The 24255-nt window shown below is 39.1% G+C and overlaps 1 protein-coding gene across 8 annotated transcripts in view; it reads right to left on the reverse strand.

Annotated features, from left to right (window-relative positions):
- PHF14 (PHD finger protein 14) overlaps window positions 1-24255 on the reverse strand; it is a 136600-nt gene that overhangs the window by 42127 nt on the left and 70218 nt on the right. For 4 of the 8 annotated variants that reach the window (XM_081882809.1, XM_081882813.1, XM_081882811.1 and 1 more), the window contains 2 exons: window positions 16477-16594; window positions 10684-10716 (listed from right to left, as the gene is read on the reverse strand). In XM_081882809.1, coding sequence (XP_081738935.1) covers window positions 10684-10716; window positions 16477-16594 — 151 coding nt within the window. Of the gene's footprint in view, window positions 1-4819; window positions 4895-10683; window positions 10717-11967; window positions 12212-16476; window positions 16595-24255 lie in introns of those variants that run through there. The other 4 variants (XM_081882814.1, XM_081882810.1, XM_081882812.1 and 1 more) reach the window with 3 other exon arrangements.

Genomic DNA, 24255 nt, shown 5'->3' on the forward strand with positions numbered 1-24255 from the left:
AGTAATAGCATGCTACAATACTCCTTTCACCTCTATTCAGGTCACAGTAAAAAGGTAAAGGATCCCTGGATGGTTGTCCAGTGAAAGGTGACTATGGGGTTGTGGCGCTCCTCTCACTTTCAGGCTGAGGGAGCCGGCATTTGTCCACAGACAGCTTTCCAGGTCATGACTAAACTGCTTCTGGCACAATGGAACACAGTGACGGAAACCAGAGTACACAGAAACACCATTTACTTCCTGCCACAGCAGTACCTATTTATCTACTTGCACTGGCATGCTTTCGAACTGCTAGGTTGGCAGGAGCTGGGAAAGAGCAACGGGACGCATAGCAAGAAAACTTAGTGAGTAGGCTCTGAGGGGTCCATTAAAAGACAATACAAGTCAGCCCAAACCTAAGGATGTATGATAACACTGAAGTTATTTGTTTGTTCGTTTTGGTGGGTCCGGGGCATTTTTAAATTTGTAAGTTTTATTCAATATCAAGTCAACACTATTACATAACAAAGAGTCACTATACTGTGACCAATATATTGACATTCATAGACACCACCATCCACCCACCAACCAACCAACCCATATAAAGGTCCCACAAACACACAAAGGGACACAAATAGTAAGGAGCAGAAAATGGGGGAGTGGCAGGAGACATTGCCTGGTGTATCTCTAAGTGTGCTAGGCCTCCACCATTTCTAATGACTATGACAATAAGAAAGCACTAAACCTTTGTCAGTTTTGATGGTGCAATCATGGTTCTTTAAGGAATAATGTATATGTACACCACAAGTATAGGTCTTACAAACATAAAAATGATACATATAAAATAAACGTTATGAAATTTCCAATTACTGTTTACATTTATATTTGTACATAGCACAAAAACATACTTTTTTTTAAAAAAAAAATGATGCTTCTGAAAAAAGGAAATTTCTCTCTCTGCAACATGATACATTTGAATATATTATGTTAACTCTTATCAGTTTTCATACATCATCCTTTACCCTGGATTCGGCTGAAAATTACGCAAGCCATAAATTAGCTTTAAACAAGCTTTGAATCAGGCTCGAGCTAGTTTTCAAATTAAAAAGCCGTCAGTATATTACAAGGTGCTGTCATTTTATTACCGCAATCAATTCAGTGTGGCCTGAGGTATAAGGAAAATGGATGCTGTCTTCATTTGCAAAGGGTTTATCTCCTGCACCAGGCTCTGAACTACTTGACTGCAGTAATGAATTGGGAACCAAAGTTACTAACAAAGACTTTTAAAAACAGCAAAGCTGAAGACTGTAGTTCGTTTTTAGAATCACATAATGGAAAAAAGTCCTTTCTTGAAAGAAATGGCATGAAACCATTTCTTATAAAGTGGAAGGATAATGGAAAAAGAGCTACCACTTTTTTTTAGCACTAGTTATCTCAGTTTAAAATATTCTAAAAGTTCATTTTACAGCCTACTCTATTGCTCCCAGTTCCTGACATAATTTTTGAAGGACATTCATGAGAATCCTTTTCTACTGTATACTATTACAAAATTGTTCAGATGAATATGAGGAAGCACTGGTCTATTTGGACTTCCTTCTATTAAGATATGTGGAACAAAAAAGAAGCAGTTAGTACTAAAATTTGTAAACCGCTTTGAGATCCCCCCCCCTAATATCAAATGGTATAATTTTTTGTGGAAAAAGTTTTTTTTAACTAGATTGACAGAGGCTTCAGGTTTTGGAAGAAATAATCAGCAGGTACATAAATGCTTTACATTTATACTTTTTGTAGTTCCACAGTAATGTCCAAAGAGGAAACTGACTGGAAGCGATATGCAAGTTCATCATTGAATTACCCCTGGGAAAGTTCCACTATAGCATTAAAAGGGCAAGTCTCCAGATATCTGCTAGACACGCAGTGTTCAAACATGTGTTGATCATGTGAAGCCAATCAATTTTTCAACTATCACTGTATGATTGATTTCAAGGAAAGGTCTATCACTTTGCATACAAAAGGTCACAGGTTTAATCCTTAGTATCTCTAGGTAGGGCTGTGAAAAATTCCTCTCTGAAACTGTGAAAAACTGCTGCCATCTCTGTAGACCAGGCATGGCCAAACTCAGCCCTCCAGCTGTTTTGGGACTACAACTCCCATCATCCCTAGCTAACAGGACCAATGGTCAGGGATGATGGGAATTGTGGTCCTAAAACATCTGGAGGGCTGAGTATGGCCATGCCTGCTGTAGACCATACTGTGATGGATGAACCAATGGCAGCAAGCTATATTCCTCCACACATCTGAGTAAGTACACTTACTGTAGGTTTGGATAGTACAATGATGATGATTCCTTTATACATTTATAACCATACACCACAAGGTTTTTGAGACACATGTATACCTGTATATACCCAGTATACCTGAAGGAGCATCTCCACCCCCATCATTCTGCCCGGACGCTGAAGTCCAGCGCCTTCTGGCGGTTCCCTCACTGCTAGAAATAAAACTACAGGGAACCAGGCAGAGAGCCTTCTCGGTAGTGGCGCCCATCCTGTGGAATGCCCTCCCATCAGATGTCAAAGAGATAAACAACTACCTGACATTTAGAAGACATCTGAAGGCAGCCCTGTTCAGGGAAGTTTTTAATGTGTGATATTTTAATGTATTTTTAATCTTTGTTGGAAGCCGCCCAGAGTGGCTGGGGAAACCCAGCCAGATGTGCAGGGTACAAATAAATTATTATTATTATTATTATTACTACTACTACTACTACAATACAACAAAGGCATACAAAATACATACAACAAAAAGTCAAACTACCTAAGAATAGTCATACATAAATATCTAGAAAGTTAAAACTTACAACCCTTCACATGACTACAGTATGACCCACTATCAAAAACAAACTAGCAAACAGCAAGAAGCAGACAAGAAAACATCCACAATTAAATGCCTGGGGATAAAGAAAAATCATGATCTGGTGCCAGAAAGAGGGCTTGCTTCATTGGGGAAAGTATTCCGTAATGGGCTACTGAAAATGGTCCTCTGTCCTGCAGCCACCCTCTGTATTTCTACTGGAAGAAGTGCTCTGAAGTGAGCCTCTGATGAAGACCTAATGACCTGCATATGCAACCAAACTTGAAGCCACAGATCTCCGATTTGTTGTGGATGCTTCTTCAAGCCACAAATAAGGAGTTTTGTATGGGCCTGCACATGAGGTATGCTAAACTGACATGTGGCAATGACATAGTATAAGTAGACATTGCAACCATATAGCAAACGGATATGCCAAAGTTGTGCAATTGTCTGTAGGACTTCGGTTCATCCTTCTCAGCCACTGCTCACATGCCAGCACTTGTCACTCAATTTATTGTTGCACATTTTGACTATGCCTCATTAAGAAGAAAAGAGTACTACTGTGCTGCTGTAAATTGACTCCACACCGGGTAACAGCTTTATTATTACTCTGGTTGTCACACTTATTTACGGTATTAAGAATAAAAACAAGCATTGGAAGTAAATGATCTTTCTGTGGAAAGGTCTTCCAAAACGTGTTACTTACACCCTTCTTTCTATGCTTATTTAGAAACAGGTTTGTCCCATAAGGTTGAAAAATACCAGGTGTGAGACAAGACAAAGCAGTCGTCCTATAAAATTGATTTAATGCAAGCTAGCTGAATGTTCCAATGCCATTTAGTTGTAAACTGCTAATACAGATCCTTTTATTAATACAGTGGAAGCCTAGCACAAAGAATATTTTATTACATCTAAGTCAGCAGCATTAAAATTGGGCCTGTTTATTAAAAAAGGAATGAAGAACCCAGCTACCACAGTTTAAGGGGCAAAATTAATCAGCAACCTTTTGCTGAGCTCACAGGAACTGAAAGGTCAAAACTAGTGCGGCTTCAAAAGCTCAGAAATTCTTCACTCTTTGTAAATTACAGGCACTGAAAATTATGCGGAGTGCTACTCTGCTAAAGTCACTGGAAATGCTTTAAGATGGGCTCTGCCCACAGTTGTATCCATGCTACGTAGGTTATATCTATGAAATGAATCTGAGAACTCAGACCGTTCTTTTTTATTATGTGTCTCTCTACGGATTAGCACAATCTTAAATACATTTCCACTTAAGCTGTTGGATGAATTTTGTATTCCAGACAAAAAACTAAAGTGTGTTTGCAAAAATAGCCCTATGATAGTGGTCCAGACCTAGGATAACGCAACACTTCAACAACATTGTGCATTGTTCTGCACCCTTGTATGGAACCTTATTGGGAGAAAATATAGGCAACCACTCACTTGACCCACTGAATATTCACATAAAAATCTTCCCGAGAAAAGAGAAAGGAATGTCTTAAGTTCTTCTTAAACTAGAGTTTGAGATGGTCCCATGCTGTAGTTGCCCATTCATACAGAACCAAGAAACATCAACATGTTTAGGGGTGACTAAGCTACATAGGACTAAACTTGAGATGACCACATCTACCCACAATTCTACGATTTCCCATATGCCAGTTCCCCCCCGCTTTTCTATCACTAAGATCATCTCTGCCAGTTGTCTCTGCCATCTATTACTATTTTCCATTTTTAACTTGGTGCCATGCTGCTATGTGCTCTAATTTTCCTAACACACACCATTCTAATCTCTAAGTGAAACTCCTGACCTCATCTGCAGTAACCTTATACATTGTTCCAATACCTTTTCTCATCTATTGTGATATGCCCATTACTGCACTCTGAAGGCTTTATTCTTTATTCCTACTTTTTCTGCTTGCCTTACTAACCTGTGATTTTATGGACCTTCTCTCGTCACATTTTTCTGCTTTGACATTGCTTGCTGCATAAAACATCTTTAATGTTTCTATAGTACTTCTTCAAATATGTGGGTTTTCTCATTTGTGTATGGATACTGTTGTTCGGGCTATAAAAATATAAATTTCCTCTTAGCAGATTCTATTATTATTATTATTATTATTATTATTATTATTATTATTATTATTATTATTACTGGATATTTGCAGAGGGAACAGTACATAAAGCAGACTAATATATATTTCTGGGCAACCCATAATCAAGGAGGCCTCTAATATTTACCATTTGAAGTCCATTTCAGACTTATTGAATCCTGAGGTGCCAATCCTAATTACTACAATACAAGCTGACCAAATTTGCATATGCTCCACTTATGCTAAAGTATTTTAGATGCATTTAGCAAAATTACACATATTTTAATGAATGCAGTTTACAGACATCTTGCTGAAGTACTTGTTACTTCAATCTGCTAATCAAGCTAACTCTTAAGGAAGTAGCTGCTCAGCTAGTAACTTCTGGTAGCTAAATATGACAAAGCTTCTGCAGCTATTTGGTGCATATAAACTTTTCAAGGCAGAGGATGCAAAATATGCAAGACTCTCCAAACATACCCAAAGGAGTTTTCAAACCACTGAACCACATAATCACTTTCATCCTTTACCAAAGATATGTTTAGTGAAAAGCTAGAGATAAATTTAATTGCTGCCAGAATTTAACAATGCAAGTGCGTCTTCAGGATTTAGAGAAGATATTTTTTAAAGTCAGCTACAACAATCACAAAAAATTGTGCACTCTCTAGGGAGAGTTAATTATAATGCACTTAGAATTATATTCACTTGTTAACTATTTGTGCAAGCAATTTTAGGAAGTAACTTTTAACTGGAAGAACGGTATAAGTAGAGTAATTGAGGTTCTCTTCCCTTCTACACACCAATAGGAACAATCCAGAAATCCCCTGCTATCTTTTGCAAAGATGTAAATGCTATTTAGTCTATTTTTATTTTCAAGTGCAACACTTAACCTTCTCTAGTACTACCTAATCTTATACAGTCAAACTACATTTTTAGTGCTATGTGAAAATGTTTCTTAATAAAAAGGAAATTCATTGTAATCTCTCCTCAGTCTCAAATAAGAATTGAAGCTTTATACAACATTCACCATCTGATGTTAATGTCTTTGCTTTGTTTAATCTGTTGGTTATATTATATATTATTGGTTACCTGCTTTTAAAAACTAGTAGACAGCTGTACCTTTATGATCAGGCTACACTGTGGACATTCAGAAAAGCAGATTATAAATTACTATTATTACTACTTGAGTTACAAATATTGGTGTCTCTTTATCCTTCTGTATTCAACCCTTGAATAATTTTGAATTAGTAGCAGGGCTGTCTTACCCATAGGCGCTAAGGGTGTGGGGCACCCGGGCACCGGGCTCTCGGGGGTGCCAGGCCGAGTCTGGAGCCCGAGAGTTGACTCTTGGGAAGAGCCCGTCCGTCGGCCGAAGCACTGTGGCAGGCTCTTCTGCTGCCGGAGGCTCTGTGCTGCAAGTTCGGGAGCGACCGAGCCAGCAAGGCACTGAGGCGGCCGGCCAGCTCTGCCCTCCTGCGCGCCTGGGACAGGGCAACCGGGGGGCGGGAGCGCCAGGCAGATCTTTGCACCCCAGTGTCACATATGCTTAAGACAGCCCTGATTAGTAGGCAGACATCAGAAGTTACCAATTTGATCCCTGGAATGAGAAGATACCAACTCAACACAAAAGTTTTTAATGTAAACTATGTGGTGGTGTGGATACCAAGGTGTTGTGGACTCTGAAGAAGCACGAACCCAGGGCAAAAAGGAGAAACGAGCTAAGAGGAAGGCACATTCGGCGAATCTCACTATGATCAATTCCTGCATGGAAACCTATGTCCCCACTGTGGAAGGATGTGTGGATCCAGAATTGGCCTCCACAGTCACTTATGGACTCACTTTTAAGTTTGTTTCCATGGAAGACAATCTTACTCGACTACAAGTGATCGCCAAAAGAAGAAAAAAGAAAGAAGTCTTATCTGCTGCAATCTCCTACTAAACTGTTAAGTACGATAAAAAACAATTTCATGTAAAAAATGATAGAGGAATAGGAAATAGCTGTTAGGCACTATGTAGTACACAAAGACGACAGCCAATGGTAAAAATGATTATGAGATGGTATGATAAAACAATCTTGCTTTCAAATCCAATTTGTTGCAACTTCCAGACTTCTTGCCAGAGGTTATAGCTGCATGGATCAGTGTTCTTCCTTCTGGGATTGTCACAAGAGATATCACTATAATGGCTCATCTCCCACACCAAGGAATCTCCATCCAGACCTTTCCTTTACACTCAATCATCCTGCCGCTGTTTTAAATACCAAACAAAAGGCTGTGAATCACCATCACTAGTGCATGCTAAATGTCTTTAAAAAGAAAACAAATACATCCAAATTTCCACACTGATGCATTTAAAAATGTCGTCCAAAAAATGTGCACAACTGCATTTTTTAAATAAAAAATTCATTATAATGAGGTCTTTGAAACATTTTAATATATCATCTTCCAAGGCTTGTTGGATAATTGCTCGATTTTTCAAGGGCTAAACTTTTGGAAAACCTTAGCAGCATATATATTCATCTACCACTATTTTTTTGGGGGGGAGGGAATAGTTCCTTTCTGGAAAACTCTATTTGAAATTGCCATTTGTGTTCTACATAGTAAATAAATACAAAGTTTTGTAGCCATTTAACAGTTTATGAGGAAGGTTCTAAGTAAAAGAGCCATATCTATTTTTCCAATAGTCATTCTATTAAAGTTAATATGGGTTCTTGCAATTAAGTAAATAATAACCAAACTTTGCAATCACAGGTTGCTAATAGGAAGTAGTAATGGTGAGCTACAATTTGTTGGCAAATTTGCTTATAATTCTATTGTCAGCATGAGACCTTAATTATTAGTACACTCATTTAAAAACATGTAGTCTAACGAATCTTACAAGCAAGTAAATTAGATTAAAGAAGTGAATCTAAATGCATGTTTTAGCTATCAAACTTGATAAATGAAAATGCTGTAAAGGTGTTGCTGCTCTGGAAAAATTGGCTTCCTGAACTATGGGACCAAAGCAAAGGAGCTGCCCACATATTGTGTATATCACATGAGAAGGAATCCATAAAAAAAATGAAAATTTAAATAAGATTAGAAATAATGAGTACTATCTAGAAATGGATCGCCAACTAGAGGCATTGTGACAAAACTTGGCTTCCTGTACCATCTCTCTCTCCCCGCCACACCTGTGTTTCTAAATTATGCAGGTGGTGGCATTTGCTGCAAAGGGCACTCGATCCTTCATTGCTCAAAGTGGGAATGAGTGTCTGCTGACAGTCAAAACAGCTGTATCTATTTTCTACATGCCCAGCAAAACAGGATGTGAGAAAAGGGCTGGCTTCAGATTTTAGGGAATCCTGGAAAAGTGCCCTTTTGTGGGCCCTCTTTTACGACAGCAGGTCCCAGAGACCTTATCTTCTAAAGGTAAAGGGACCCCTGACCATTAGGTTCAGTCGTGACTGACTCCAGGGTTGCGGCACTCATTTCGCTTTATTGGCCAAGGGAGCCGGGGTACAGCTTCCGGGTCATGTGGCCAGCATGACTAAGCCGCTTCTGGTGAAGCAGAGCAGCGCATGAAAACGCCGTTTACCTTCCCGCCGGAGCGGTACCTATTATCTACTTGCACTTTGAGGTGCTTTCGAACTGCCAGGTGGGCAGGAGCACGGACCAAGCAACGGGAGCTCACCCCATCACGGGGATTCGAACCACCGACCTTCTGATCGGCAAGACCTAGGCTCTGTGGTTTAACCCACAGCACCACACGCATCCCTACTTATCTTGTAGTTGGCAGCTATGCTGCGGTCAGCAACAGGCAATTTAAAACCTCCACTACAATTTTCTTCCCATAATGCCTCTGATTTAGCTTTCTCTGGGGCATTGTGGAAAATTAAAATAGTAGCCCAAGGGGGGCTTCAATTTTTCCTGCTACAGGAGACAAAGGCTAATGATGTTACAAATATAACCACCCACATGTCTTTAAGTATATACAAAAGTTGAGAATCAACAGAGAATAGATCTGCTTCTTCTTCTGCATGGCAGCTCTCCAGATATTTAAAGATCATTATCATGGCTACCTGCAATCTTCTACCCAACTCTTTCAATTCCCGCCCACCCCCCCTGCCATAGGACTTGCCAGATCCATTACCATCCAGGATGCCCTTCTTGGAACACACATCAGTTTCTCACTGCTCTTGTTCACATGTGGCACCCAGAACCGGGCACAATATTCCAGATGCAGCTTGACCAGAGCTGAATAGACAGGAACTATTACTTCCACTGGATGACATCTAAGATTTCATTCACTTTTAAAGCAGCTGCATCACACTTCAGAGAATCACATTACTAGGGGAAGAGAGGAGGCAGAACTTTGACATTTTTCATCAGAGCGCTGCTGGTAACTATGGTATTAAGTATTTGGAACACTTTGATATTCTAGTAGCTGTTTGACTTTGGTTAAATGAATTTTCCAATATGAGGATCCATTTCCATTATGATAATAGTTTAGAACTGCCAGCTGTTCTTTGAGGAATAGGACACCACTGACCCTTCTGGATACAGTCTGACACCATAGTAGGATGTCAGACCCTCAGAAGTTTGCACTTGAATTTTTACAATGTCAACATTCCATGTCCCTGGAAAGGGACCCTGGTGCAAAAATTTACTGGTGTTTAGGTCAAAATTACTTGTGAAGATTTTCACAAGAGCACTCACTGAACATGTGTTTGTGGGTATACATTCAAAGCATCATTACTGCACAGAACTTAGGGGTTAAGGCCAAGTCAGACAGTGCACAACGAAAGCTGAGTGAACACTTGGAAGATTGGCAGTTTAGCAGTTATTCAAATGTCTGCTCATTAGCACAAACCCATAGCTGGACATAGACAATACTGTGCTTCAGCTGGGTCTATTCTATGTGATCAAATATCTCCCTCCAGGTACAAGGTACTAGGCTTCGGTTGGTTTTGTCTGACTCTTGAGAGTACATAGCACGGAGAATCACAATTCCTAGGTAGAGTTCCCCCCACCAGGTAAAGTTGATGAAATATGATTAATGGTAAACAAGGCCGTGCAAATGGTCATGTGTCTCAGTGAAGGCATTTTCATAAGTTAATTCCCCAAGTAACACATGCTCTACAGAAATGAAGGCATGCAGTTTTGGGATGTAGGGGATTATGATCTGATTGAAAACCTGAAGCTTAGCCGGTTAATGAATTTCAGTTCCTTATGGTGGTACATCAAAGCAAAAGGATGCAGCCATATTTGATGCACATGTATGGTAAATCACTCATGAGCCTTGGGGTGCGAGGGAAGTCTGCCTGAAATGTTTAGGAAACTTTGCAATGACCAACAGCATCTTGCAAGCAAAGGGGCTGCAGCCACAAATCTTAGGATTTGCCCATGTGTAGCAGACACAGACGTGTGCTCACCCTTGCCCTACAATAGCTCCTCCTATTTTATTCCTTGAAGCAAGCTCCTTTTCATTTCATGGCACGGGCTTCTTTGTACTGCAAAATGTTATGACTGTGCCAGTAATAAAAGATATACCTGGCTTCATATCCACTCAATGTAATCTCTCCTGGCTCCACACTGCACTGCACGCACAATTATCTTAAGGATATGTGCTCTTATATACATATGATACCATAATGCAAAATCATTAGCATTATTTCAAAAGCTGTTTTTAAGTATTCATGCTAAAGTAAATGTATGTATCTTTTCCAGCAACCACTATCATTTGAAGTGCATAACAGAGATCTGGTTTTACATGTTTTAACAGTTACCTGATACTTGTGTTTCATTCCATCCACTTCACCCTATATTTAACACATAAGGCATTTTGCAGTTAGTAGAAATGAAAAGCACAGTGCAAGATCCAGTTAAGCACTTTTAAGCTGCATTGGTTTCAATGGGAGAAAGGTAAGCACACACTTTGTTAACTATGAGCAAAATATCAAGATTCCAAGACTGTGGAAGACTACAGGAAAGAAACAGGAAGAGAATGAATGCTTCATCCTAATATGTCATAGCAAAGGTTACTATTTACTCACAAAAAGAAAGATTATCAGCTGATGTGAGAAAGTAGTGCCCACCAAAGAAGTGTATCTTTTTTCTTTTTTGCCAAAAACCAAACACAGAATAAAAGATAGGCGTAACTGCTGAAAACAAACAACAACATGCCAGGTTGGCGTGTATGAAGATGGTAACAGAGCATCTTCATGATCAATTCCAGGAGGATATGGCAAGGGGAGAATCAAAGTATTTCTGTCAAAGAGATGTCTGTATTGGCTCTGGAAGCAGCAATATTGCTTTCTTATTTTAGAGGTTATTGCAGTCCAAGGGCTTGAATACGCATGTTCCCTTATTAGGAATCAGAGCTGAAACTGACTGTGGAATATGAGACCAAGCTGGACACAATGCTGTCTTATAGGCCTTCTGTTCATTCAGGTATATCATCAAGCCAGCCATATTTATTAAGTGAGCTAGAAAGAGTTGTCCTCTCAAATGCCTTTATCAGTTGGACTACAGTAATTTGTTAAAATTCTACCACTGTGCACCTACAGAATAAAATGGGTCCAGTTAATCCCAAGGGATGAGGCAAGTGTGTTCTTTATTCCCTGTATATTTTGCTCAGATGCTCCAGCCTTTTAGTAGACGCTCTTTTCAGGACCTACATATCTGAAGTCTTAAGGCTAAGGGGAAAGAGCTTTGCAAACAGCACACTAGTTACAGTGGTGCCCCGCAAGACGAACGCCTCGCAAGACGAAAAACCCGCTAGACGAAAGGGTTTTTCCGTTTTGGAGGCGCTTCGCAAAACGAATTTCCCTATGGGGTTGCTTCACAAGACGAAAAAATCTTGCGTCCTCTGGCGGCTTTTTTTTTGCTTTTTTTGCCCTTTTCCTAAGCCGCTAAGCCGCTTAACAGCTGATCACTGGAAGCCGCTTGACAGCTCTAGCACTAATCCGCTAAGCTGTCAATGGGCTTGCTTCGCAAGACGAAAAAACCGCTAGACGAAGAGAATTGCGGAACGGATTAATTTCGTCTAGCGAAGCACCACTGTACTCAGTCAGATCCAAAGTGAACAGATAGAGAGTAACTAAACGAAAATTTTGACTTCTTTGAGGTACCCCATTAAGGAAGAAACACCAGAAACCACTGGGACTAGAACTACTGAACATTGTGGGTTTTTTAAAGTGCCTGTTTTGGTGGCAGCAAGGTTAAATCAAGTCCCTACATTCCTAGGACTACTCGCATCAGCGCCTGGAGACAACTTTTGCCTTGTAGATCCTGGACACACAGAAATCATGTAATCTGGGGATACAAGTTTTTAAATATTAAGTGTCCTTTGTCAATGGTCAGGAATGATGGGCGTTGTAGTCCAGCAACATCTGGAGGACATGTTTCCCATCCCTGTGCTAGGAGTTCAGTAAGAAAGCTGTTTTTGTTATAAAGGTTTTTGTTGCCAATAAGGATTACTAGTTTGAATGGCCCATGGCACCAAAAGTTCCATGTGCAACACCTTATGGCTGGATGTGATATTGAAACTGACCCATATACCAATTCCAAGGCATCTGGCTGTCACCACAAAGCTCTTTGTACAGCAGAGAGACAACAGAGGAAACAAGTGCGGTGACTGTAGTACTCTCCCATCTGCCCACCATACAAACAGCCAAGACACAATTATCCCATCCACGGAACTTCATACAATTAGTATTCAATTTTTTAGCTGTTTTATAAAATCTGTACTAGATAGCATCAGTTCTGGATAGCATCGTCTACATATCTGTAGAGTTTGACTAAAACTAAAACGTGTGCAATACAGCCTGTGCTTTTAAAAGCTTTCCACATCTCACAGTTGTCTATCAAGTTAAGTTCTTAGATTTGAAATACACTGGAACAAATTCCAGAAAACCAAGAATGCCTAAGTTCTTCTAACACAAATACTCTAAGAACAAATGATACATAAAATATTTAATCTTTACCCACCTATAATAGAGGGCCAATTAAATGTATTCTAACAGTGTAGTGAAATAATCAATGCTGCGTGTAAACTGCACTAAATAGCAAGAAAAGCCCTTTATAATTTGCTTTATAATTTCAAATATGAATGCAAAACAATGTTAATTTTGACTGACAAGTTATATATTTCTAGCCCCTTAAGTATAATTTCCCACCTTCTGGCAGGGCCCAGTTTTGTGCCCAATGGATGAAGAGAGATAACTGGAGCAATGTGCCCTTTAGCAGCCCAAATGTGGGCTAGGTGTTTGGCCATGTGGACTGCAACAAGTCTGATAAGGATCTATAATGTACTCTCTGCAAGACCCATCAAAATATTACTTTCCTCCTAAAAACTGTATGCCTTAATTTTTCAATGGGTTTTCAGTTAGTTCTCCATGAAGTTGCTTAGCTATAATAGATTATTTTTGAACGATGCCCACGCATAGTTACACATACAGGCAGCTAGTCGGAGAGGCAAATTAACGGCAAATTATTAAAACACAGTCAAAAATACATAAATACTCTCTCTTACTCTAGCTTGCTGACAGATACATGTGCAAGTGGAGCCTTTCCTTTAGCACTTAACACTGTGTTAGAAGTTTTCTGTGAAGTGGCTGGCTTACCTCAGAGTAACTCCACTGAACACAGTAGAACTTATTTCCAAGACAGCTCTGCCATTTATATACACGTTTGACAACAAATGCTTGAGAAAGTAAATGAACTGGCTCTTAAAAGGGAAGCAAATATATCATCTACTCAGTATCATGAGAACACTGAAAGTTAGCAGCTCTGTAAAAACCAAGTATTCTTTTTTTGAAAGAAAGGGAGGGGAAGTTATAGAAATGTATATATTCGGGGGTTTTTTCCTTTCTTTTTTAAAACACATTTTCTCCAACTTTGTTGAGATGAGAAAGCTTGTCAGACCTTTGTGGTAAGTATCACCCATTCCATAAAAGTGACGGTATTGCTAGCAGAAAAGATGCTGCCCTCATGCCCTCAAGCAAAGTCACTGTCATTATTTGACAGCTGGGGTAATATGGGAATATGTTATGCTGGTGGGGAAATAACTTGACAAGATTGCAGGAGAGCTGCATGGCATATTCTGAACAAAAGTATGCCGTCTATATCGGTGAAAAATATAAACATTTAATAATGTTTACCGCCTCTAAATAAAAAGCATTTGTCCTTATCTGAAAAATCACATTTTTAAATTTATCAAGACAGAAGCAACAATCAGTGGCTGACTGATACTGATATTTTCATCATGAATACAGGGCTACAGATTGTACTAAAGAATATGCGTACCCTTTTTAGTTATACACTTGTATAGGAGAGATTCCTGACAGGGTAACCTTTGGTAACTAAGTCTTGGCTTACTTTTTCTTGAATGATACAGATTTCCATTCAAAAGAAAGTCAGAGATGAGTCTATTCTAACAATAAATTGTTAGTATTTGTTAATTTACATTACGTTTTACATTGGGCTAGTGCAGTGATGGCCTAACTTGGCTCTCCAGCTGTTTTGGGACTACAACTCCCATCATCCCTAGCTAACAGGAACAGTGGTCAGGGATGATGGGAACTGTAGTCCCAAAACAGCTGGAGGGCCAAGTTTGGCCACCACTGGGCTAGTGCTTTAGATGAAAGAGAAGACATTTAACTTTCCCTTCTTGATCTTCATTTAGGAAAAGATACTTTCCAAATCTGATTTCTCTGCTGACAAGGAGAAGGTTGCTTTGGCTAAACCTAAAAACCCAGTGCTATTTCACTGCTCTAGCACCTAAATGACACTTACTGAAAATAGGATTTACAGGTGGAAAGAAAGCGGAGGTGTTGGCAACTGTAGTTTGCAATTCTTTTGTAAGTCATTCAGGGAAAATGCATAAGGCCACTCAACTTCCTGTGCTTGCATGTGAGTAAGTTTTATGCTAAGACCGCAATCTAAAGAAGTTCAAGGGCAAAGGCAATAGGTGGTTTCCTGCAAGGTGTTACTTTCACTTTCTCACTTTGCCATTTGGGGCTGGAAAGCAGAGACTTGTGCATCAGCAGCAAGATAGGAAAGAGCTGAACCCCATCCACTGAGTTGGCCTGCTAGATCCAGTGTTTCCTCCCCCCCCCCCCCGCTCCCCTCCCCTGGTTTTAACCCAGCTAGAAATATCAGTGTGCCTGTGGTAACAGCATTCTCTGGAGGAAGCACAAGCCTTTGCAGAACTCACAAGCACCCAAAAGGTATTAAAGGTACACTATGCATAGATGTACTAAAAGGCTCCGTTAAAAAAATTCCTAAGCTCTTGCAAAACAACTTTCATCTAAAGTAAGGTGTTATTCAGCAAGGCAGATTGTACAGAAGATCACGAGGTTTTTCAAAATGACTAAAACATTGCCTTAAAGTGACAACCCTGATGTAACTATACAGAGCCACAAGGAGTCCTCATAAGACAATTTTTCTGGTACCGTGTGCTCATTTAAATGGTAGTTAAACTGGCCCACGCTGAAAGCAATGCAACAATCTACAGTTTTGTCATATCAAAGTTCTGCTGTCTTCAAGATATAATGTTTTTAGGAAGAAGTCCTCAGTGACTAACAGAGAATTTAAATTCATATTATAGAAAAACTGTTTCAGGTTTAAGGGCTGTCTAGATTTGTATATCTGTTTTAATTCATCCGGACATTGAACACTGCTTTCAAGTGCCTTTTTAAAGGCTCAGATGTGCAAGCCACAGTGAGCTTTAAATGATTCTATACCAAAATTGTATCTTCTTAAGGAAGACTGATTTTATTAATAACTGGCTTTGCAGTAAACTAATTATTCTTTAATTTGTAGAAGAAAACTGCAAATTAAAAACACATTTTTGCCTTCTGGATTTTCTATGGTTACTGATTCAAATACGTTTAGTAAATAAATCTTTTTAAACAGTATACTGGCCAAGTCTCCCTTTCAGGATACAGACCATTTATATAAACTGTACACTGGCCATCTAATTGCATACACATATTAGAAGTTCTGAAGTAGAGTCAGCAAAAGTATATTCACATTTTCCCAATTAAATGTCCACTGTCTCTTTAAATGTTTTTACAGATTAGAAGAAAGCAGATTAACTATGAACTAAAATATATAAAACATAGACTGTTTAAAATGGCATAGCAATATCATATGAGCAATATCTAACTAAATCATACTTAGAGCAGATCCACTGAATGGACAAGTTACATTAATCCATCGATTTCGTTGTAACATCAGAGTAATATTAACATTGGACTATGCTCTGTAAACAATCATTAAATGTTAAAAGTGTAAAATAGTCAACAATTAAATGACTGTACAACAAAACTGAATAATTTTGGACTATAAAATAGTTTTCAAAACATTGAATTACTCTTTATCAAACCAATCAGCTATGCAGTTTCCTATTCTTGAAATAGTAAAACAGAATAACAGCAACAGATTGAAGTAAGCCCTTATTATTCTTTTTTTTTAAAAAAAAACCTTCTTATTCATATATAAACCTGCAATGAGTTGTGAAAAACATCTTCTAAACATTCACTTTTTCTGCATTTTCACAAGACTTTTTAACTTACTTTGGAGGATGTAGAGTCACACTCTTGACAAATCCACCCATAACCAGTTTGTTTCGGAGACTTTTTCAAGGGAGGGTCCAAACAGCCAAAATGATAGCAGAGCCTGCATTCATCGCACCTACATAAGAAAGAGATACATTTCTTCAATATTCAGTATCAAATTCAAATCCATAGAAAATAAAATAAGGGTTATCAACACAACCAGAACATGCAAAGTCCAGAAACTTATTTGTATTAAGACTATTATAGCAGCTAAAAATGTTGCAAACAATTCTGCTTCGTGCATTAAAAGTTTTCCAAGAACTGTAATACATTGAAGCATAGCTGAATATGCTGAAGGGAGACTCAAACAGGAAGGGAATCGTTGTAGACTCACTCTAGATAGAGTCTATGACAGATTTCAAGTGTCCAAATCCAGATTTGACTGTTTAGGCCAAATCTTGTAGATGGCGTAGTGAAAGATTAAAATGCTTTGTGGTGATACAGTCGTACCTTGGAAGTCAAACGGAATCCGTTCTGGAAGTCTGTTCGACTTCCATAATGTTCGGAAACCAAATCGCGGCTTCTGATTGGCTGCAGGAAGTTCCTGCAGCCAATCAGAAGCAGCGGAATCCCCGTCAGACGTTCAGGTTCCAAAAGAACATTCACAAGCTGGAACAATCACTTCTGGGTTTGTGGAGTTCAGGAGCCATAATGTCCGAGTTCCAGGGCTTTTGGGATCCAAGGTATGACTGCATACTTCTAAATTAATTGGAATAAACCATTTGGTAATGATGAAGTAAAGATGCCATGCAGCCCCTGACATGTAATAAATAAGTATCACAGCACACATGAGATTCTGGATAAGGACATAAGTGCTTGCAGCATTTCCCTCACATATTCAGGTACTTTGTTTACTGTATGTTGACTTATTTCCCCCCTCAATTTGAATTTGTAAAGAAGTATTTACAGAAACATAATTTGCACTCTGAAGGCTTTCAAATGTTTTTAGGTTTTAAAATTCAACCTTAGCTATTTTCTGTGCTAAGTTTTTACAATCTGTAGGATGCTTCCTGCTCATCATCCCACCTGTTGGAGAGGTGAGAAAAGCAGAAACATAAGAGAGGATGTTTTCAGTGATGGCACTATAAACTCCCGCCCAAGTCCACCACCTGGACCACACTTAGGAGTATTGGGAAAACCCACTGGGCTTCATTGGTGTTAGGACCTATACTGGAAATTTTCGCTGCTGCTGTTTTTCTGAAGATGTTAGATTATTAATTGCATTGTATTATCTGTGTTGTTTAATTATGCTGTTAGCTGCCCTGAACTCCCTTACGGGAGGATGGGTAGGAAACAAGAATGACAAATAAATAAGCCAGAACGAAGAAAATAATGAAACAGTTTTCCTAGTTCTTCTTGTTGAAGACTGCTTCGATACCTCTGAAAAAACCACCTTTATAAGAAGTGGTGTGTTTGTTTTGTCAAAAGGCTGCAATCCTGGGCTCTGTTTTGGGGTATAAATCCCATTGATCTCTGTTACTCTTATTTCAAGTAAAACTGCACTGCTTAGGTCAAAGGACATTTACAGTATACAATATAAGTAAACTACATGGCAGCAGCTAACAGGAAGAAAAGTACAATGAACTGAGACATATTTTTTCACAAGTAGCTGCCTTCACTTCACCATGCATTTTCAAAACTGATTTAATTCCATTTCATCACATAAAGAACTAGCAAAATAAACATAAGGTTTGATACTTTAGCAAAAAAAATTTTTTTAATGTCAATTTGATTTTATACCACCGAGAGATAGCATTTGAAATCACATTTATATACAGATTAACCCAATTCAACATATATTAAAGTAAGTACTTCATGACAGAGACTGTAAGGGGGAAAAGCTAACAGAATAGATCCCCCGCTCCTTTAAATTACCTTTGAACAAAAAGATTTGCTTATCTTATGTGAGAATAAGTCTAAGAATTTTGAACAAGGGGACTAGCAATGTACTTTCTACATGTCAAACAATGGTTGGGAAGGGCAAAATCCCAGTTAGCGAGCCTTTGCTTTTTAAAAATGTTGTTTATTGATGCACCAATGGTACTATCAGGGAGAGAAATCCCCACTCAGAAGAATGAGCAGGAAGCCCCATCCGTCCATCCCTCCCCTTGGCCGCAATGCAAGATGCCTGGCTTACCACATATTAAAGTAAGGGAAATTATACACAGTATCATGTAAGACAAAGTCTAAAGTGGCCTAACTGCACCACTGTTCTGCTTATACAAAGGTTCTGATTATTCATCACCTGGAGAAGCTAGCTTAATGAAAAAGTGTACAGAGCAAATACCTCTAAGGGGAAACAAGAGGGGTGCATAGTACAGGGAATAGCTAGCTTACAAAGCATCACTAGCCAACCTGGTGGAAGGGAACTCCTCCTTCCCAGCTACCAAACTCCAAGAAACCAACGGCTCAGATTAAACCACGCAGAAAACATTTTTTGTGGTACAACTTCACAATATACAACTTCACAATATTGTTTTTTCCCGCCGAGATGACTCTTGATGCCACCACAAGAAGGAAAGTGATTCAAAAGTATAAGCAAATCAAAATATAAGTGTGGTTTGTATACCCTTGTTATTAAAAAACTATGGTTTAGTATGATTTCACAATAAACCATGGCTTGTTTTTAAACTCTGATGACACATGTGAACTGCCAAAGTTACAAAGCACTTGTATTCCCCAGAAGTCATCCTTTCTCAGAAAAGTTAGAAAGACTGTAGAAAGCTGAAATATCTGCTGTAATAACTATCACTACCAAGTATGGTAAAAACAAGTCATCATGGAGACTACAAGCAAAAGATGCAATAAAAAATGTTTTAAAGAATGAAAGAAATAGTTTACACTGAACAACAATGCCGAAGAGCTGCTGAAGAAACAAACGAAATTCATGTTTGTAAAGGGAAAACTGTAAATATACATAATATTTTTTCAACACAAATATAACAAACAACATAATAAAGCTAACTATGGCATGGTTTCAAAGCGGCATCTATTACTCAAGTGTGGAGACTTTAGACAATTTCCAAATCAGAATTTGCAGGGTGCTGGTTATTTATATATAAAGTTCTTAAAGTTGAAAACTAGCTCCCACCCACCAGTTTTTAAATGCTAGCTTGTTTTCTGGTAAGGTTGGTGTATTTTCCAAATTCAACCAGTTTCTTTTATACGTTAGAGAACAAGACATTTGAAGTAAACACATAAAATAAATTAAGGACCTGGAGGCTTCTTTCCTGGAGAGTTGAAGGTGGCATGATAGAGCCATCGCTGCCCATATGGTGCACAGGCTTATTTTTTTTCCTGTCTTGTTCTCTTTGGGAAAATAGGTTTTTGAAGAACTACAAAAACCTGAAAATTGGACAAAGAAATTACTGTGAACATCATGGGCAATGGCAGCTTCATCATACCATGTTCATTCACCATAGGCACAGACCAGACATAACTCTCTTGGTCTAAAAAATTATAGCTTATTTGATCAGGAACATGCTCCCCACCACCTCTCGTTCCTTGCACTTCATAATGTGTGAACCAGGATCAGATTCCCCATTTATGTTATAGTTTGCACTCAAGAGGTTAAACCATACTTGTCTGATTTAATGAGAAACTATGGCTTTAAAAAACCTATTGTCTTCACAGCCATTGTTCATTAGATTGAGACAGTTATGTCTGAACCATGCCTACAAAATCTGAAATGATACAGCCATATTTGCCCCTGGTATACGAAGCAATTTCTTCTGCCCAGTTAATATGAAGCAGGGGATGGGGCAGAAGATATTTTGAGTGAATGGGTAGAAAAGATGAAAGTTGAACCCACATTCTTCCTGACAATTTCTGTCACCCAGACAACTTGCTGCTTCAGTTCAGATGTTTTTCCCCATGGTAGGGCCCTGAGAGTAACACCCACTGGAAGAAATGCACCAGAGGAGAAATGTTTTTCGACTGAAGGGCAAAAGCACAGGTTGCTCCCAAAAGTGCTTCATTTTTCACCCCACTATGGTCTGATTTGCACGTCAAATTAATGTGAATGAGCAAAGTGCTGGTGCACACTGCTTGAAAATCCCCGCTTAGCTTCTCCCCTGTCTCTGTTGTTGTCACAGTGGGTGAGAAGGAAACTAGCTTAGCATTGCAGGAACATCAGTGTCTGTTGTTTTGTTACTAGCTTACTGCATGTGGTTGTTTGGGAGAAACAAGTCACAAGTGCAGCCTTGCCACCAGGGCTCATTTCTCCTGGCCAGAAGCAGAAGTGATGGTTGTTCATTCACAGTAAGCCATAAATCAGGGGTGGGATTTTTTATTTTATTTTTCAAATCAAGACCAAGATTTCCTGCTACGCACATGTCAGTGGTGGATGGGACCACAGGAAAAGGTGGCAGAGCAACAAATGAAAATTCTAGCTTTGTACAGTAGGCTAATTTCCTCCTCTTTGTCCTTCACACAGACAAGAGGAAGGCGCTGCCAGAGTTCAAGGCTAAATTCAAGCCAAACAAAAACACTAAGGGTGAGAAGCAGGGTCAGTGAAGGTTATGGCCTGGGGAGATTTTCAAGGGACTTGGAAGGCCACATTTGGCCACTGAGCATGAGGTTCCCCACCTCTGTCACAAACCATGGCTTACTGTAATGCGCAGTCCAGGCCATTAGCTGCATGGCAGACAGGAGTCTATTCTATGAGAGTCGCAAACCTCAAATGTCTGAACGCTGGCAGCTTAATTTCAAATACTGCTGTGATTGTGTTTAACTAATGCCAGTAGGATAATGTAACTTGCTTCTGGCATTTTGCTAGGGTTGCAGTTGACACATAGCAAGCGCTAAGTTCAGGCTACAAGATTTAAGCCCTCTGTTTCTTATTTTTTTAAAAAAAATTGAGATGAAAATGTTAAAACGATGTATTTGGTTAAATAACTACTAAACGTGATACTGTAAATCAGAACTAAATCGGTTTTATCCTTAATGCCAGATAGTCAGCCAAGTTGTTAAATTCTAGTTTTAAACAGCCACAACCAGCCCAAGATGTCTGAGGCAGACTAGCAAATGGCACTATGACCTCATCTTCCTCACTGTGGCTCCCCTACCCCCAATACAGTGGCAGCACAGCTGCTCTGACAAGCTTATTGGGTGGTCATCTCCTCCCAATGAACCTCTAGGAAGACTGGGCAAAACAGCTAAGGACACCTCTAGGACTGCCATTGGGTGCTTCACTGCAGCAGCAAATATACTATTTAAAGCTTATGAATAAATTAAAACTTCTATTACATTTGCCACGGCAACCGGATGGCAGGTTCTAGCACGCACACCCAAGCCCAACCTTAGTCTTTTCTTTCCTGGATGGAGCTGGTGCACAATGGCAGAGATGCAGACATATCTCTATGGACAGCCCTGGAGATGTCCTAGCAGCAGGGGTGGCTGGGCATGATCCACTACCCTTCCCAAGCCACTGACTGAGCCAAGAGGCTCACCTTGGCTTATGGAAGCAATAGCCCTGTAAACACTGTAAACTGGATAGAGAAACAGAAGTAGAAACAGCTCTACTATTTGTCTCAGTCAGATTGAGAGGTTAAATAATATTTTTTTAAAAAAATTAGCAGCTGACAGAAAATAGTTTTTCACAAACAAAAATACTGAATTGAGGTCAAGTATCTCGGCACAGCAGGGGAAGTTGATTAGACACTTCCATACCTGAAACACGTCTGTTTTGTTCTTTAATAAAGTGATCTCCATCTGCTCATGCCCTTGGAAATCTTTCAGCACTTCAGCCTGCTGTGCTTAAACCCCACATAAGTCTGTATTTTCCTGCTCATAATTAGCTAATTATGTTCTAATCAATACTGTAGATCCTGATTTTACCATGTAAATCAGATAAATGAGATAATGGCTGGGGGTCAATCTCATTCTATTTACAAAGCCTAGCATGCACGTCCAATTTCATTACATTGTGCCTACCTGCAGAGGAGGGAATCTTATCAGCTGGCCTGCAGAAGTCTTACAATGAACATGGGGGTGGGGAGGAGGACCTGGGCTTGTCTAAATGAAGAGCTAAAGAAAAATGGTTTTTTTTGCATATTTGTAAGTCACTGCAGAGAATCTAAGCTCTGAAGAATAATATATATATAAAGAAGAATCCTGCATTCATAAGACAGCTACAACCATCTTTGGCTCTCAAAGTAATTTCCTAAGAACTCTTTATTAATAAACTTAATCTGTAAAGAAAACTTCACAAATGTTGCTTTGCAGAATGTTAAATAAAAACCTCTCTCACTTATACATGTACCTTGGAACAATGCCCACAGAATTATTCACATAGCATACAATATAAAAACAGCAAACAAGTAAATTTTGTATACATGTTGGCAATGCTAGGTATCGTGACTTTATAAAAAGATATACAAAATTTCCACAACATGAAGCAGTAAAGGATTGTTCTTAATGGGCATCTGAATACCTAATTGGAATGTCTTTAAACAGTTGAACCAGTTTAGGATTTTACACCACCGTAAAATTTATGGACCAGCTCTCTTTTAAAATGCAGCAACAAGAAGCAGATGCTTTCAGGCACAGATCCCAAGAGTACTGTTCCATGCCACCAGTATCCATCTCTACATATTAGTTAAAAATATGCTTTAGAGCAATGACAGCAGTTGGACAGGTGTGTGTATAATTTTTCTTTTTGGTTCAAGCCTAAGTTAGTATTAAGATAGCTCAGATATAAAGCAAGATGAATGCTAAGCATCTCTTTAGTAAAACTGCCCCACTACTGATACTCTAATACAGAATATGAATTCAGCTGTTAAATTTTCAAGCATTCGTTCTATGTTGAACATTTCTAGAACCACTTCTTCAAGTTTAACACACCTATTTCCTGACACCATAGGATCTCTTCAACCTTTTCATCATTCACTTCAGCATTTGTACTTCAGCATTAAAGTCATATGCCCATCCAGTAACATACGTCTAGCAGCCCACCATGAATTACACAAGTAGTGGTTGCAAATAGCAATACAAATACATATCAGTTTGGCTCCATACACCCCAAGTTGTCCTGTTGAATAATGACACTACTGCATCTCAACACAGAATAGTGCAGTTTTCTTTAGAAGTATCTGATTATAACAACACTAGCAAATCCAGTCTAATTTAAGAGAAACAGAAAGAAAAGTTACATAGAAATATATCTTCAGATACTTAGTACCTGCATTTAATGTTTTACAGTGCAATGTTTCTTACAGTCCAGTAACACTCGTTAGTTGCTGAATGCTACAAAATTGTAGAACATTTGTGTGTAGTGACCTAGCAACAATGCTAACCAAAAGATGTATTGATGACCCCCAAACCCTTTGACTAATGAATTTTAAAACACACCCATTTAAAAAACCCATAAAAATGTTTCAGCATCAACCCTGTTCCTTAAGGGCCATCCCTTAAGGCCATCCTGTTTTAGCCATGAGCAAAATGTCCAACTTAAAGAGTCCAGTCATATTCTGAGGGCATAGAATTCAATGTAACGTTTGACTGCTTCCAACGTCAGTGTTTATCTTTCATGAAGTCAAAGGAATCTCTCTTAACTGAAAGGGCTGTATTCCTCTTTACAGTCATACCTTGAATCCTGAACGCCTTGCAAGTTGAACGTTTTGGTTCCCGAATGCCACAAACCCGGAAGTGAGTGTTGCAGTTTGCAAATATTCTTTGGAACCCAAACGTCCAATGCGGCTTCCGATTGGCTGCAGAAACTTCCGCCAATCGGAAGCT

This window comes from Podarcis melisellensis (genome assembly GCF_964234715.1).
Source record: "Podarcis melisellensis genome assembly, chromosome: 12".
In the NCBI taxonomy this organism is placed as follows: domain Eukaryota; kingdom Metazoa; phylum Chordata; class Lepidosauria; order Squamata; family Lacertidae; genus Podarcis; species Podarcis melisellensis.